Raw genomic sequence first — 18,240 nt, 5'->3', positions numbered from 1 at the left:
GTGCTACATAATGGATTCTGCCTTGAATGGAATGGGAGCACCTCAGGGCAAGACTAGTACAACCTTGTTCTGCAGGTAGAGGTGTTGATTACAAAGGAACTTGAAACAGAAGGGACCTGACTGAGATTTCAGACTTGGTACCTTTAATTTGTAATGTCTTTGCTCAGCCGTAAACGATTAATCCCTGTGAACCCTTTCTAGCTAGCTATCTAGTTTGATACTAGATATGATTGTGTCTAATTTTACATAGTAAGTAAAATAGGTTGTTATTTTTTATATAAATCATTTTGGGGGTGGGAACTGAGAAATGGTAAAGGTTGAAAAGAAAGGAAAAAGAAATTTTGAGTCACAATGTTTTCCTAGTGTGTGTGACTGCTTTTCAGACTTTCTGAAGACATGGATTATAAAGATGTGTTATTTTTAAAATTTAGTTTCTAATTACTTTTTGGTATTTTAATGGCTAATAACAATTGAGGAAATTGCAACTTCAGTCACTGGGCTGTATTTGTAACTGTCTATCTAATAAAGTTACTGGGTTCATTTGGCAATGTGAAATACCTAGCAATTAATCTAGCATTATTAACAACTGTTTACTTGGTAGCTATATGTTACAAGATTTTTCCTGTACCTAATTGAGGAAGAGTAAGGCATTTGAATAAATAGTAAGAACAAGTGAATTCTAGTTTGCTTGAGATTAGGCTGAATATTCACTGTTTCCCAATTAAATCAATTCACACTCATGGCATAAAGTTGCCTTAGTAAGTCTGGATATTCTAGTTTCTTATTCTTGGCATCTTCCTTTAAGCCACATGTTTCAGGGGCTATGTTTATATGATTGATAGATATGATGAAATGAAAGCAGAAACCATTCACCAGTAGAAGGCATTTATTTTTTTTTTCAAATTACTTTTATCAAGATCAGTGCCAGCTTCATGGTTGTGTGCCTGTGCAGTTGGTTGCACAAGGCCCTACCTTTAAAAGGGCTTAGTTGGGTCTTGTATTTGGTTTAATGCTCTGCTGTCACAATCTTGAAATAATTATTTTTTAAGAGGGACTTGCATTTTCATTTTGTACTGGGCCCGGTATACATATTATGTTCCAAATGAACTGACTTGACTGACTGACATTCTGACATAATTCAGGCTAAAGCGAAATCAACCTAAAAGTAAGAGGGAAGGCAAAAGGCCAATTCAGGTCTCTGGAGAATAGCGAGTTTGTATGCAGTAAGATCAAGCAAAAAATCCAAACTCCTTTCCACAACCCATTAGACCCTAGTTTATCTCGACCCTGCCTGTTTCTCTAACTTTATCTCCAATCTAGCTCTGTCTGCATTCACCATGCCCCATCCACACTCCTCTTTTTTTTTTTTTTTTTTTAATATATTTTATTGATTTTTCACAGAGAGGAAGAGAGTGGGACAGAGAGCCAGAAACATCGATGAGGGAGAATCATCGATCAGCTGCCTCCTGCACACCCCCCACTGGGGATGTGCCCGCAACCAAGGTACATGCCCCTGACCGGAATTGAACCTGGGACCCTTCAGTCCCCAGGCCGACGCTCTATCCACTGAGCCAAACCGGTCCCGGCCACACTCTTCTTTTTATAAAAATGTATTTTTATTGATTTCAGAGAGGAAGGGAAGGGAGAGATGGAAACATCAACAATGAGAGAGAATTATTGATCCACTGCCTCCTGCACGCCCCACACCCGGGATCAAATCTGTATGTAACTCAGGTATGTGCCCTGATGGGGATTCGAACCAGGACCTCCTGATTCATAGGACAATGTTGGACCACTGAGCCACACCTCCTTCTATGCTGTAAACGCCCCAAATTTATTTTGCTGCCTTGGATCCTTTTCTCTGCCTGGAGTACTTTGTCCCTCAGTTTTTCTTCTGGCTGATTATTCAAATCTTGGCTGAGATACCACTGGCTGACCTAAATTAGCACATTTGTCCTCTTTCAGACAAATTTGATTATACTCTCTTTTGGTATCTGAAAGTTAGTTCTTATTGCTGTTTGCTTTTTAAATTTTTTTTTTTTTAATTTCAGAGAGGAAGGGAGAAAAAGAGAGAAGCATCAATGATGAGAGAGAATCATTGATTGGCTGCCTCCTGCATGCCCCCTACTGGGGATCAGGCCCACAACCCAGTGCCTTTGACTGGAATTGAATCTGGGACCCTTCAGTCCCCAGGCCGACGCTCTATCCACTGAGCCAAACTGGCTAGGACTGTTGTTTTTTAATTGTTTTTCTCCCATCACTAAAGGGTAAACACTGTAAAAGCAGAGACCTTCCATTGTTCAGCATAATAACACAAGCCTTTAGCATAGTGCCCTGCATGGCTCTGCTGGGTAAATGTCTGGTGGATGAGGGCATGAGTGTGCCAAGCAGAAGGGAGCCAGAGAGTCTACGGAAACTTCTGAGAACAGTGAGTGTGAGTCTGAGGGAGATCTCCTTTCAGGGAAGCTAGGAGTCCTTTGAAGCCTTCCGGCATTTCCCACAGGAATGGGCTGTGTTACAGGCAGACGCTGTGTCCGCCCCCGAGACAGATGAGCAGCACTGCTGAATTGTTTAGATGCCTGAAAGGGAAAAATGCTGAGCAGCTGGGAAATTGCCCTTGGGCACACAAAAAAGGAGATAGTAAAAGAACCCTCTGACCTTTTACATCTTGATTTTCTAAAACTTTAATGTCATTTTAAAAAATATAAATTAAGCAAGGTCTATCCCAGGGAAGAGACTTATTCCTGATTTTTTCAGTGTCCTTAAACAGCTGTAGAGTTATGTAGTTGATGCTCTCTTGAATCTCTGATGTGATAAAGTGTACACATTACCAGTTTGAGTACCACTTCCGCTGTCATTTTTAAAAAATATATATTTTATTGATATTTTACAGAGAGGAAGGGAGAGAGAGAGAGAGCTAGAAACGTCGATGAGAGAGAAACACTGACCAGCTGCCTCTTGCACACCCCCTACCGGGGAATGTGCCCGCAACCAACATACATGCCCCCGACCGGAATCGAACCTGGGACCTTTCAGTCCACAGACCGACGCTCTACCACTGAGCCAAACCGGTTTCAGCTTCCACTGTCATTTGCAAATGAAAATTCAATTTTTTTAAAAAAAGTTAACTTGATTAGGGTATCATCATTGATTTATAACAAACAACACATATTGAAAGTGAAAGGATTTGCTGTTTTGACATGGACATTCATTTGTAAAACCATCACTATTGCCTAATATAACTATGAAGAAACAGGCTCAGAAAAGCCTAGCAGCTCAAATTGGAACCCAGGGATGTGTGAAACCAAGGCCCATGTTCTGGGCTCTGCAGCCTGAATTCCAGCTGGGAAAAAAACCAGTGACTGATTCTTATCTGGGTGGGGAAAGTACCCAAACTCTGTGACTCTCATTTCTTTAATGAGAGGGTTCTAAAGGATCCTAAAATCTTATATAGCTTCGTTTGTATACTCTATTCATATTTCTTATGAAGAGGTGGTAAATTTCTGTTCAAATATTTTTTAATTCAATGATACCACTGTTCTCTGATTTTTACAGTGGACCTGTGAGAGAGATCAAAATACTTTTTTCATAGGAAATATTGAAGAAGCTGTGGAGTGATATGAGTCAGAGTAATCTAGGATCTGCAGGAAGTCCCTCAAGATAGTTGGTGAGACAATAGGAATTTCTGTTTTCTTCAGCAGTGTGCTGTATAATTTTGCAGACATTCTGACTATAAACGTCCTAGCCTTGAGCTCAGAAAAGACATTTTCCTCCGTCTTTTATTATTATGTGCTTTTTATGCTTACTAACTATGGAAGCTGTAGTAATCTAAAGCTCACCTGTTGTTCTTCACTTCTGTCAGAAGTGCAGCTTTCATATATATGTAGATGTTATGATGATACTAGAGGTTCGGTGCACAAAATTTGTGCACAGGTAAGGTCCCTAGGCCTGGCTGGCAATCAGGGCAATCAGCAGGGTGATCTGGGGCCCCCCACTGGCACCTGACTTGGTCAGCCTGGGCGCTCCCTGCTCACTGGCCCTGCCGCCTGCCACCACCACCCTTTGCCTCCCTCGGCAGGGGTGACTGGTGAGGTGATCAAGGGGCCCCTGCTAGCACCCGTCTTGGCTGGCCTGGGGCCTGTGGGCAGCTCCTGCATTGAGCATCTACCCCCGGTAGTCAGTGCAACCAGTCATTCTGCTGTTGGGTCGATCTGCATATTAGGCTTTTATTATATAAGATAGGTATACCTCGATACCTTTATCTATCTCTCTATCTACAGTACTGTCTTTACATTTCTCAGATACGATAAGCAATGACAAATATGACATGGCCCAAAATATATAAAATTCATCTAACATCTGTACACAGGCATATATTGTTTATGTGCTAAATGTATAATATGTAATGTTTTTATGCAAAGTTATAAGTACATTTAACTATTCTAAGACATGACACTTTATTTTCTGCTTTCCAATCTTAGGAAAAGAAGAATTTATAGACTCTTCATCAGATTTGCATTTGCATGGCTGTTAAATGCAAGGCTACTGTGGTGAAACCATGAATAAAAATTCCTCTGCTGCAGTACCATCCGGTCCACTTGAAAAGTAATTGTTAAATTAAATTTAGTATGTTTTGAACTATCATAATTTTAAGTCTGTCGAATATTAGTGAGAATCTGGTGGAAAGTGTTATACAGCTAACTACCTGCGGTCTGGGACAGCAGTAATGTGAAGTTGAACAATAATTACCGTTTAGTGTAAATCAGTGTAAAGGGCTGATTCTGCATTCTTTTTTAGAAATATTTTTCGAGATTGCTTTATAAAATTGATCTAATTTTTTTAATATCTAAAATATTTTATAATTTCAGTGTAAAAATAGCATAAGATTAACTTTTGCTGAGTAACAAACCACCTCAAAGTGCCTTAAAAATACAAGCTTTTATTCTTTGCCATGATTTTGTGATTAATTCTTCTGCTCAACACCAAATGATGTTGGGTAGCCTCATTCACATGTTTGTTTTTTTGTATGTTTTTTTGTGTTTTGTTTTTTTAATATATTTTATTGATTTTGTACAGAGAGGAAGGGAGAGAGATAGAGAGTTAGAAACATCGATGAGAGAGAGTCATCGATCAGCTGCCTCTTGCACACCTCTTACTGGGGATATGCCCGCAACCAAGGTACATGCTTTTGACCGGAATCGAACCCGGGACCCTTCAGTCCCCAAGCCGACGCTCTATCCATTGAACCAAACCGGTTTCGGCCATTCACAAGTTTTGAGACCTAGTTGGGAAGGCTGGAAGCCGGATGCTCTTTCCACCTGACCTCTCAGCTCCCAGGAGGCAAATCTTCCATCACCTTTAATAAATTTTTAAAATTTATCTCTGTTATATTTTTGAACTATTTTTGTTTGTTCTCCAAAGAAGTAAGCATTATTGCTGTGTTTTGTTGTTATTGTTGTTGTTGTTTTTTGTTTTTTGTTTTTTAATGGTTTGGTTGTTTTGTAGAGAAAATTAAAATTACAGATAAGACAATCCATTTGGTTGCTTTTTATCACCATACTTTTTAAAATGTAGTTGCTAGAATGTACTGAGTACTTTGAATTATCTAGATCCAATAATTTGATTCAATGAATAGTTTAAGGAGAACGTAAGATCTCTTGGAACCTGAGTGCTAATTTACTTTATCTTAGGGATCCTGCCTTGCAGATGATTACAGTTACCAAGGAAACAGGCCTGGGTCTGAAGATCCTCGGAGGAATTAACCGGAATGAAGGTCCCTTTGTGTATATTCAGGAAATCGTTCCTGGCGGAGACTGTTATAAGGTAAAAATGAAAATTTAAAATAGACCTTCACCAAAAAACCCCAAAAAAACCCAAAGCCATTAGTAACAAGGTTTGTTTTCTATCTCATCAGTTTAGTCTTAGTATTAGCTGAACGTCCCCTGTGAACAAAGGAACTGGAAAATAGGCCTGTTACTCTCAACAAGCTTTACCCTAAGAATGAATATGAAATAAAACGTGAAAATAACAGACTTCAGGCTATCACTAAAGGTTATAGATTTTTAATTTATGCTATTCAACTCTTATCCTATTTTTGGTTGAGAGAAATTATATTTGAAGACGTGTTGTTATCTCTAGATTGCTCTGAGTTTGGACTAAATTGGATCACTTAAGCTTGAAGTATATTAATTTAGCCTATCCTAAATGCAAAACAAAATAAACACAAACACTCAGCAAATAAAATTCTTTCATTTTAAATTTACTGTGATTTTTGTTCAATTTGTTAATTATATTACTAATTATAATACTTGCTCACATGAGAAATTGGGTTTAGAATCTATATGAGAAATTAGATTTAGAATTAAGATGAGAAAGTATCCTTTTTTAGGAATTAGAAAGTCTTACTCTTCTGACCATAAGACGCTCCGGACCATAAGACGCACCAGTTTTTAGAGAAGGGAAATGAAGAAAAAAAGATTCTGAAACAAATAGTGTCCTAAAATATTTTATGTGCATTAAAACCCAACATCACAGTCATAAACACATGTAATCAACCCTGTAAAGTAAACAGCAGCATTTAGAACCATTTTAGAGCCGGGCAAGCACACAGAGACCACACAGAGCCGGGCAAGTAAAAAAACTTTTTTTTTAAAGTATATGTGTAGGCTATATTTGGACCAAAGACGCAGGGACTTTTTCCCCCCATTTCTGGGGGGAAAAAAGTGCGTCTTATGGTCCGAAAAATACGGTATGTAAATCATTAATCCATTTTTCCTAGGCGGCTCAGATCCAAATCTGAAGCATAATACCAGCAATTTAGTTAACAAACTGGTTACTATATTTGTGTTCTCATTTCTCTTGGATTGTATTTGCTATTTTTGTTTTACTATTGTGCTTATAGTATATGTCTTTTATTGAAAATTGACCCCAGTGCTTTTTGGAAATAGATAGCGTATAAAGAATTTAATAAAACATCCTATTTATATCAAACTGCATAATATGAGAAAGGATTCTCTTATCATTAGGTTTGTTCGTATTGTTGTTTTCTTATTCTACTTGTTTTGGTGGAATAAATATACCTTCTCTTATCCCTGTTCCCACCCCAAACACTTGTTTAGCAAGCAGCTTATCTATTCTACTGGGGGTTTTTTTGTTTTGTTTTGTTAATTTTACTAATAATTTCTAAAATAATAGAAATGATTTTGTTTCAGACTTCTTGAGATAATAAGGTATTTTCCAAATGCATAAGTTGTAAGTATTATACAGTATGTTTGTGATATTATAATGAAATAAAATTTTGGCCATTGAATTTAAATTTTTAACCAAGTAAGAACATATTTAAATGCTAAATTTAAACAAATTCAAACAAAAATGATTTTTTCTTTTAAGAACTGAAATGTTTAGTACTACTTTAGTTTTGAAGCTAAGATGTATGTATGTGTGTGTGTGTGTGTGTGTGTGTGTGTGTTCAGGATAGCTAAGGTATTTCCTAGATTGCACTTGATATAGTGAAATAACAGATGATTGTACCTAACAAATGATAACAATTTGCTTTTAAGACAAGCATCAACTTATGCTTTTATATCCCATGAAAAGTAGTGGTAAAGTATTAAATTGGTATCAATGATGCTGAGTGGCTCTTAGTCAGCTGTCAGTGATGGCAGACCAAGAAATTATATTATATTCATAATGTATTCTTTCTCTTACTGGTTTCCTTAGAATTTCCTTGTTTGAGAGGGAATTAAAAACCAAACCCCTGTAATGGACTATATTGTATATTTACCACTAGAGGGCAGCACAGAGCTGTTAATGTTCTTTGACTATACCTAGTCCTGTCCACACAGCCAAAATAAAGGTGTAGACAGAATAAATAAGTTGGCAGTGCTTCCATTACTTTTTGTGTACTTTCTCATGATGGAGAGTTATATGTATATTTACTCTGCAAATACAAAATGAATGCTCTTTTATTTTTAAAAAATTTTAAATTGATAATAGTAGGATTTACTGTGTTCTAAATACTGCATTAGAATGTTAATAATCACCTAATCCGCACAAAACTTCTGCACAGTAAATATATTCAGATTAGGAAACACAGACTATAAGTTTATCCTTGTTACACTTATCGAACTGAACAAATGTTAATATTTTTAAATGCATACGAGTACTTTGACTTGCTCCAATTTTAATATATTGTTTCAGAGCTAATAAAATAGGCAATCTCAAGCCTATAGATGGACCAAGGCTTATAGATAAATAGGACCAAGGCCTCGGGGTGGCAAAGGGTAGACAGCGCTCCCATTGGTGGGGCTGAAGGGGGTGTAGCCAGGAGGGCTCACTTCGCAATGCAGCGCTCTTTCTGCCTCTGCCATGATTTATTTCTGTGAGAGCCACCTTAGCCTCTTGGACCTTATTAATTTGTTGGGGACTTAAGCACCTGGCTCTCTGCTTGTGGAGCAACCATGACAAGGGCGTGGCTCCGGCCAGCTGAGAGAATCGGTGCTGCTGGTGTGGAAGATGCTTAGTTCATTTGCTCTCCTGGGGGGAAAGGAAATCAGGAGATAAAAACAAGGGCAGTACAAAGTCAGTGCAGTAATGCAGGTGCATGAAAGAGCCTTCAGGGCACAGAGAAAGGAACAGTTAAGTAAATGTCGGGAGTCAGGGAGAACTCACGGCAGAGATGTCTGAGGCTGGTTGTGAAGTTAAGTGAGAGTTCATCAGCAGGGGACATGGCAGGGTGGGCGGTGTCATCCCGACAAATTAGTGCACGTAAAAGCATTAGGGGTTGAATACTTTCTGAAAATAGAACAAGAATTCATATGCCGAGAAGGGAAGTTGGATGATGAGGCTAGAAATAGAAGGTTGCAGCCAGTTTGTTTTGCTGGGTTTGGGAAGTTAAGGAGTTCCAACTTTTCTACCAGCGGGCAGTCATAACGGGCTCTTAAGTTAGGAGTGACAGGATTAAGTTTGCTATCAGTGTGAAAATTGCCCATAACAGATTTGGGATTCTGGTTCGACTCGCCTGTATTTAACACCTACAGTGCGCTTGATTGTATATGTATTATTTAATGATGGTATCAACCTTGTGTGGTAGGTATTTATCCCCACTTTACAGCTAAGAAAGTGGAGTCCCCTGGAGGTTAAACAACTGACTCAGATTCATATCATAGCTGGTGATAAAAAAATAAAATAAAAAAAAAAGGGTACCTCCAGTGGACAGCGGATGGAGCCTGGGAAAGGCCCCAAAGCAAGAATATCCCTTAGTAGTTAGGAATAGTGAGCTGGTTATAGCCTGAGCCAGACAGGTAGATGGTTTTTTTAGAAAGTTATTTAGAAAACTAAGTACCAGTCTTTGTAATCTGGAATGAACAGTGTTGGTAGTTCCTAGTGGAAGTATCTGAGTGGTCAGGAATGCATTATCACTGCATCTTTACAGATGTCAACCTGAAAGGTTTCAGACTCTGAAGTCGGGCACACGAAAGTGCCTGGCACCTTGCCCATCGTGTTGTCTGGTTGCTCAGTAACTGCTGAGTCAGAATCAAGACAGTGTGGAAGAGGCCTCTGAAGTTAGCGTCTTCACACACACATTAATGCAGCTGGTTCAGAATTCACTGGTTTGAGATGCCAGACAAGTACAGAAATAGCTTTGTTTTACTTTGCAGGTTCTGACTTTTAAGCAAGTTCAGAAATTCACATGATCAGCTAAGATTTTATTCTAGGAACCAAAGTAAAGGAAAAACCACCCAACGCTGTGGATACATTTTTAGAAAGAAAAGATGTATAGAAACACCAGAAGCCAGTCAGAAGGAATTTTCTTTCTATCTCCCCTGACTCGTGTCCTGCTTGAGAATGCTGCTTCAGTGTGTCGGTGGGCTTTACTATAAGATGCGTTAAGTTGCCTATAGGAGGGCTCTTCCCTCGGTGCTGATGATACTGTACAGCCCGAGAAGAGGTTGTGAGAGGTCGTAGGTCAGCCTGAACCCTGTTGCCTATGTCTGTTTTCTGTAGCCCTTTTCTCTGCAGCCCTGACCACCAGCTCTGATTTCTGTACGATACAGATATAGGAGCTGCCTCAGACGCTAGAGTTCTGTTCTGCCTTCCCTGTGGAGATTGCGTGCCTCTCCATCTCCTACCTTCTCTCCTCTCCCTCTCTCTCTCTCTCTCTCATTGTTTATGAACATCTAGCTAGCAAGTCATAGAGCAAGTGTGAGTGCAGGTCTGTCTGTCTGTCCAGCCTGTGCTCCTTCCACCCCACCCTCTGTCTCTGAGAGCTCCTGCCCAAATGAAAGGTCGTTGAGTTGACATATGACAGAGTCATCACTTCAGAATTTCCCTTTTTCAAGTAAGTTTAACAGAAGGAACTGTGAATACCAAGAATGTTCGGGTCAACACAAAGTAACCTGATATTTATTTATCTTCCAACCCGTTTCTAAAAGAACCTTTCTTTCCTTGTCAATAACCTTTACATGATTTGCTCCAATGAAGCATGTTTTCTTCATTTCCTCCTTTCCCCCCCTAAATTGTTGCCAGGCTTTGGCATAGAAGTCAATAGTAATGTAGCCAATGCATTTCAGTTACAACCTATGTTATTAAACTGAGGAATTATTTTTGCAGATTCCAAATGGTCTATAGCTGTATTTAACAATAATGTTTATTTCATCGTACTAGTTAATTAATTTATTTTAAAATCAGATTTAACATTCTCTACTTGACCCTTATTTTAAATACCAGGTTTGGATTATAGAACCCAAATATTATTTAGATGGTTAGGCATATTGTTGGGCAAATGGCATTAGCTTTCTTTTTATTTGAGGGGATGGATCACTTCTTTTCTTGTGTATAGTGCAATATTTGCTGCATACAAACGGATATTGAAAAATATTGTAACTTATGAAGTATAATGATAAATGAACATCTACGAATCCACTTAGAATCCAACACTTAAAGAGAAAGTTTAAGTATCATTGAGACTTCCTATGTGCTTTCCCCATCACATTCTCACTGATCCTCCCCAGAATAAGCACTCTGAAATGTTGTTTATTCTTCCCTAACTTTTATTAGCCTTATTATTTTATAGCCTGTGGCCAAATGGTTGTTTTTCTTGTTTGTTACCATTTCACCTTAACCTTGAGTGAATGAATGATTGTCCTCAAACTAAAATTAAGCATATTAAGTTGCACACTAATGCACATGAGTGTCTAAATGTAGTCTGAATATGCTTGACTTAAATGCATATGTAACCAAACTCTGTAGTAAGATTTGAGCCCAGGCAATACGGAGCTGTGTTTACTAACCTTACAAAGTCAGCTCTTTCATTTTACTGAACATGTAGCATCCCTGTGATGGATACTTTCTCCATATAGCTTAGTCTTTTCCGGCGTTACTATTGTGTTTTGCTCCCCATACATTAATCAAATGGACGGAGAAAAAAAATCACCTGTGAATATAGCAGTTGTGTGTTATGATCTCTGATTTTGCTATTTCTTTAAGACATTCTTCACTAAAACTTTTCTTGCTGTAATCGCATCAATTTTTTTTTTTAAACCATCCTTATTCATTTTTTTACAAATGTTACTATTTTTATTAGGATGGACGTTTGAAGCCAGGAGATCAACTTGTCTCAATAAACAAGGAATCTATGATTGGTGTATCATTTGAAGAAGCAAAAAGCATAATTACCCGAGCCAAGTTGAGGTAACTGTCCTATTCACAGGATAAAAGGAATCATTTAGCATGGCTCCTTAAAATAGTAATTTTTAAGGTGTCATAAGTACAAAAGAAATGTTTTGAAGTAATATGTGAAACATTATTTTAGAATTAAATTGTGCTGTATCCATAATACATTCATAAAGTGTTTCCTTTTTACTGCTAGGTCAGAATCTGCTTGGGAGATAGCATTCATAAGACAAAAATCCGATGGCAATCACCCAGGAAATCCACCATGTACACCCCTTTTACAGACCTCTGGAGAATATGGACCTCAAGCTTCAGCATTTAATCTTCTTTCTTCTCCTGAAATACCGATTCCAAGGACCTCCTCTACCCCCAAAACTATAGATGCTGTTTTACCTTCTTTGAAGGGAAATCGGGTACTCTTCAATTTCTGTTTTCTTATGCAGTCCAAAATCCCCTGTATGTTTTTATATTTGCCATATACATCTAGAATTATCATTTTGGTAATACAGTGTCTTAGCAAACTGGTATTTCCTTGAAAGATTTTGTATTTTAAGATTTTTATTCTGTGCTGTCAATAAATGCAATTTTTTTTCACGTTAGTGTGTCTTTTGCCCAGAAAACTATGATCAGGAGTGGCATCACCAAGATACATGTAGATATCATTTGGAACTATGTTAGAAATATCACATCTGTTTTCAGACAGTCATTAGTATGGCCCAGTACATTATTATTTCTGTTTTCTGCTTCCCTGAAGGCGGGCAGTATTCCTTCATGGTCCTCAGCTTCTTTCCCACACACAGAGAGTAATCTCTACCACTCAGAGTAGGTGGGTATGCCCCCCACGTGTGTATACTAGGATACCATTCACCCTCGCAGACACACAAAGGGGGGTTTCTGCATCAAAATTTCAGTACATTTAATAACTAGTTGCTGCAATAGCCTGGTAAATCAAAGTCATAAAGTAAAGAGTAAGAAGTCTTTAAGTGAGTGCTAGCTATAAAGTAAAATAGGAAACTCAGGCCAGCTTTCAGTCAGTGAAATACAATTTGTCAGAGGTAACTTTAGTTACTGGTATATGCTAATCAGGTACTGGGTATAAGATTTTCTGTCAGCCCTTATCCTTTTTTATTTGGGATGATAACCTTTTCAAGGACTAGGTACATGGCCTATTATGTTGTTCTTGGATGATAAAGCTGAAAGCTGTTTTACATTTAATCTGACTTTCTTTGTTTGAAGATGAATATACCAAATATTTAGAGGTTTTATTTTTTATTTTTTCTGAACTAATGCTTTAGTCACTTTAGTCATTCTTTTTATGTTAACACTAGAGGTCCATTGCACGAAATTTATGCACTGGTAGGGTCCCTAAAGTCTGCTAGCCACCAACCAAGGCCTCCCTCCCTTTCCCTGGCCAGCCCCACCTCCTGGTTGAACTCCCAGTCAAGAAGACAGTTTGCATGCTACACTTTTATTATATAGAATGAGCTTCTAGTCTGGTCTTTGACCTTCTTTAGAAAATGACATTTCATGTTTCTCATTGTCTTTCATAGTTAAAAACGGGATACAAGAAAATAGAACAGACTTCAATTGCTTCTTTGGACCACAGCCCTACGGATATGTCTAATACAGGTAAGTGCACACTTAATTCCTCTCTCCTGTTATTTTTTGTAATGACTCTTTCTCAATGAGGCATATGTAATGTGACTTAATAGACTTTAAGGAAGGATGCATTAAGTCTTCTTTCCTTCAGTGAGTAAAAGAGCAAAATGGATACATTGTGCCATGGTCCTTGTCAGATTATGACTTTTTTTGGAAATTTTCCTGAACAACGGTTAACATTTTCAAAGATGCATTAGAATAATAGTGTCTGTGAAGCTGCATTAATCAACAAACTATTGAAACCAAGTAATGAAATCTCTTTCTACTAGTAAATTAAGGTTAGGTTGCTTTGCCCTTTTGGTGAAATGCTGGTGAGGTATATTAAATGCCCCTTTCAGAGAAATCATAGAAGGAAGCATAGCTTAAGAAAATAAATATTTTTGGGGGTTTGTTTTTAAGAGAATATATAGATATAAATTAGAAAGAATATTGATATTGTAAATTCAGTGTTGTTGTTTTTAATTATCATGGAATGATTTAATGGCTATTTAAAATAATAAAAGATTATGTAAGCCATTCATAACAGAAGGATTTTTATCAAGCTATAAAGTGTATATTGGCTCAAATATGAAGAAAAATTCCTCCCCTTAAATTATATCCAAAAGTTAAGCACCAGTCAAAAATCTATACAGGATGGGGCAAAAGTAGGTTTACAGTTGTGAGCATGAGAAACAATTTATTCTTGTACAAGAGGCCCGGAGCACAAAATTCATGCATTCTTCTTTCTTCTTGATCCCTCTGGCTCTCAACGCCTCTCCAAGTGTGCACTTAAACTTGAACTGAGTAGTTCATGCCCAGGGCTGGTCTTTGTCTGAGACCATAATTAGGTGAGCTTGGGTCCACCCAGTGTCAGTGTGCCTTAACTGTAGGTAGGTCAGGCACCAAGCTGAAGGTCACTGCTAAGCCTCACAAGTCCAAACCTTAAAAATGAAAAACAAAGTTGGACTTACCTGCTATGTGGTCTTTCATGCCACTCCGTGTGCCTCTTTTAGGCCACACTTTGGGTTTGGCAGAGAATTTCTCTTAATGATACCAAACCGAACTGAACTGATTCGAACAAGGGTCTGCCTGTCCAATGCACAGCAAAGCCAAACACTGAACACTGAGGACAAATTAAAACTATTTTATTGGTAGGGCACCAAGCAAGGAGAACGGGGAGCTTGGTTCTGCAGTTACATTAAAACAGTGGTCGGGCCGAGACCGGTTTGGCTCAGTGGATAGAGCGTCGGCCTGCGGACTGGGGCGTCCCGGGTTCGATTCCGGTCAAGGGCACTTACCTTGGTTGCCGGCACATCCCCGGTGGGGGGTGTCCAGGAGGCAGCTGATCAATGATTCTCTCTCATCGATGTTTCTGGCTCTCTATCCCTCTCTCTTCTTCTCTGTGAAAAATCAATAAAATATATTATTAAAAATAAAATTAAATTAAAAAAAAGACAATGGTCAGCAAACTCATTAGTCAACAGAGCCAAATACCAACAATACAACAATTGAAATTTCTTTTGAGAGCTGAATGCCACGAAGTTTCGATGACACTACGTGTGCACCCGCACATGGTGTTTTGTGGAAAAGCCACCCTCAAGGGGCCAAAGAGCCACATGTGGCTTGCAAGCCACAGTTTACCGAACCTGCATTAAGAGAAAAAAAATACACATATGGTATTTTTTTTATCCCATGGCCAACAATTAGGTATCACATCAACATAGGACACTTTGTTGCTTTTATCAGAATTGCACATTTTCTTTTCTATGAAAATCAGTCTTTTTCAGCATTTGATTCCACTTGAAATTAAAAGTCAGTAGCCATTTTTTTATGATCTTGACACATATAAGCTATATTCAAGATTTTACATGGAATGTTAACGATGTGTTAAAGGTTTGAGGAAGACTATTTATTTTCATATGCGCTTCTTATGTTCTTAAGAGAATGCAAATCATTTTGTACTTAGAGACAGATGCTCCGAGAAATTTAAAAAAAAATAAAACACTGCATAAAAATGTGACATTTTAAAAAGTTTTTTTCTCTTCCTCATTTCTATGTAGAACTAGTAAAATACCATTTAAAAGTGTATTTAGAATAGTGACAATTTAGATAGAAGGATTGCCATGAATTATAGGAATTTGTTTTACAAACTCTGGCATATTAAAACAAATCTTGTTTTCCAGGTCCTAGTCCTGGTGGCACCTGGTTTCTTATCCATACAACCAGGACAAAGGCTTGTCTAAGTACTCAGTGTCTATTGAAAAGGTGCCAAAGAATAACAGTATATAAACTCCACCCTTGAAAGTCCATTTATGCTTCTTGAAATATAACCTTCTGTAAAAGAAGAAATGGGATTTTGAGTTCCAGGAGTTATAAGTCCATTATAGTTAATGTGAAAACTGGAAACCATCTGCATTTTTTAGTTTTTTCTGTAGTACTTCCAGAACTCACATAACAAAACCAACTTTTGCCAGCCAAAGAAATATCATGATCTATTTGAATTTCTCATATGATTTTTTATTTATTTGGGAAAGAAAAAAAAAGACACTTCATTTTACAATTAGTAAGGTATTGTGATGACAGAGTAATGGTGGTAGGTTTATGTTTGTCTTTTTAATTAGTATTTCCCTGGGACTTAATGTCAAATTGGTCATTCTTTTAATACCAAATAGTTTAGGGCTCACGTGAAGCTGGCTTGTGTGATACATTTTAGATTTAACGAAAACAAAAGTGAAAACTGCCAGCTGGTTAACCAGAATTTTTTTTAACAGCAGGAGCTCAGAACACATCCTGTCACATGAACATTTCTATTCCAATTAAATTTCCAATTAGTGTGCACCCTGTTGTCTCTCAGATGCTGCCCCTCTCCGGCCTGATAATGATGGACCACAAGGAAAGAAGGTCTCCCTCAATCCCTCCGTTCGCCTTAAGGCAGAGAAACTGGAAATGGTAAATACTTCAATGTTCGTTTTTCTTCCATGAAACAGCAGCAAGGAAGGCCTCTCGTCTTGGAGAGGGTAAAGGCCTGGCACCATTAGTTTCTTGAGGAATTATTTATATGCTATTAAATGAATGGCAGTTTGGACTTCAATGCACTTACTCATGTTTGAGTTGGGCAGTTCATGTTGTTCACTAGTACAAAAAAAAAAATTAAACCTCTTATCACTAAATCGACATTCACATTCATCTGTTTCCTCCTGTGTGTAAGACAAATGTGATGTCTTACCACATAGAACCCAAGGAAACGGGCTAAATTATGACAAAACGTAGTAGACTTCATATGTCAGAGCAATAAGTGCAAATAATATGCCCATTTGTTCAATTTTTTAAAAAGTAAAGGCAAGCTAAATCCTAAAGAACCTTAATAGTCAAGCATCAGTGACTATTAAGAAGATGGTAGCCATATGCAAAAGGCACACAAAAAAGTCCTGGGGAGAGTAAAACATTGAGAGATTCTGTATGTAAAAGGAACTTAAGATGAGTAACAAGAAAAATTGAAAGTAAAAATGCATTTAAAACTGGTTTTTGTCAGGTTACTTGGGAGCTGACAGCAAAAGTGTGCTATGTCTTATTTTTTAATATAAAAATCGATTCAGTGTTACAGGCCCACAGCCTCTACTTTCCTGTCATGTTTTGTGGATGATAATGTTTTACATTTTAGGAAGAGTATGAAAATGCACATCTGGAATAAACACACATTGCCCTTATTCTCATATACCTTTGCATGGTCCTAGAGGAGCACCCTTTTCATTGCCAATTTGAATATTCTCCGTTATTCAAATTCTGACTCAACTCCAACTCCCACATCTAGACTTTGCTAACTCTTATGGTGAGGGCCAATGTCTCCTTAGTTTGCACATCTGTAAATCACTGTGGTTCCCTGTCATCTTTTCTGTATCTTGCTTTACTTACGAGCTAATGCTTCCTCACAACAGTGTCCCGTGTACCTACCACTGGTTAAACACCTGGTTTGTGCTCAATGAAACTTTCTGATCCATCAGGTTCTTGTGATGTCTTTTTGATATTTTCATACTCCTGAGTATCTTTTGCTAACTTGTACTCTCTATTTTTGGTTAAGATGTAAGTTCTGGCTTATGGCAAAGTTTACAACCAGTTATTAATGTTTTCAAAAAAATTAAATGTTTGAGGTTTGAAAATATTAATATCTAAACATGGATAATTATTGTTTTTTTTAATGATGTTGGTTTAACATATATTTCTGAACATTCAAGATTTAATGCTAACCATTCATCTGGATAAGGAGAAAATTATCCAGCTAAATACTATCTGACAGCCTTTATTCTTTTACTTGGTGTAAGTTTTCTAGTGCATGATGTATTTTTTAATCTGTAAGTTTCTTAGAAATATGATTCTGAGAAATATGAGCTATTTGACTATTGAGTCAGAATTCCAGTTTTGGTTTTCCTTTTAGCTTAGCAAATTGATTATTATTTTTTTTTTAGAAAAATAAAACAGTTGTTTTACAGCAAAAGGAGCCCACATTCAACTTCCCAGCTTTGATTCAAGATATTTTTAGTGACTGTATTCAGTAGAGCATTACTTATTTTCAGAGTTTGAAACTGTATTTCACTTAATAATTTTCCCCCCTAAAATCCAAATTAGCATCTATTCACCCAAATATTTCTAAACTACTCTTCCCTTTTTGGATAGTTAGCTATTACTATCATAATATCTATACCACTTTCATTTAAAATAGGTCCTTCTATTATAGTTGCTACTTTGTAGACAAATTCAACTTTATCATCCACTAAATTTTTAATGTATTTTCTATTCAGTGATAGATAAGGAAAAAGTGATCAAGTATTTAAAATATGTTAAAATTATATCTTTCTTTAACTTCTATAAATATAGTGTATATAGTATCTAGAAAATGTGTGCTGTGCTAAGATTTCACAAGAAGAAGTTGTT

At 37.4% G+C, this 18,240-nt stretch overlaps 1 protein-coding gene across 5 annotated transcripts in view; it reads left to right on the top strand.

Annotated features, from left to right (window-relative positions):
• STXBP4 (syntaxin binding protein 4) overlaps nucleotides 1–18,240 on the top strand; it is a 110,430-nt gene that overhangs the window by 2,276 nt on the left and 89,914 nt on the right. For 3 of the 5 annotated variants that reach the window (XM_045587351.1, XM_045587349.1, XM_045587353.1), the window contains 6 exons: nucleotides 4,482–4,605; nucleotides 5,691–5,823; nucleotides 11,585–11,691; nucleotides 11,870–12,086; nucleotides 13,224–13,302; nucleotides 16,166–16,260. In XM_045587351.1, the coding sequence (XP_045443307.1) occupies nucleotides 4,535–4,605; nucleotides 5,691–5,823; nucleotides 11,585–11,691; nucleotides 11,870–12,086; nucleotides 13,224–13,302; nucleotides 16,166–16,260 (702 nt within the window). In that variant the 5' untranslated portion in view covers nucleotides 4,482–4,534. Of the gene's footprint in view, nucleotides 1–3,555; nucleotides 3,668–4,475; nucleotides 4,606–5,690; nucleotides 5,824–11,584; nucleotides 11,692–11,869; nucleotides 12,087–13,223; nucleotides 13,303–16,165; nucleotides 16,261–18,240 lie in introns of those variants that run through there. The other 2 variants (XM_045587350.1, XM_045587352.1) reach the window with 2 other exon arrangements.

Source organism: Pipistrellus kuhlii, unplaced genomic scaffold (assembly GCF_014108245.1).
Source record: "Pipistrellus kuhlii isolate mPipKuh1 unplaced genomic scaffold, mPipKuh1.p scaffold_m20_p_28, whole genome shotgun sequence".
In the NCBI taxonomy this organism is placed as follows: domain Eukaryota; kingdom Metazoa; phylum Chordata; class Mammalia; order Chiroptera; family Vespertilionidae; genus Pipistrellus; species Pipistrellus kuhlii.
Note: the sequence above shows the minus strand (reverse complement) of the source record. Positions and strands in the feature narration are given on the sequence as shown.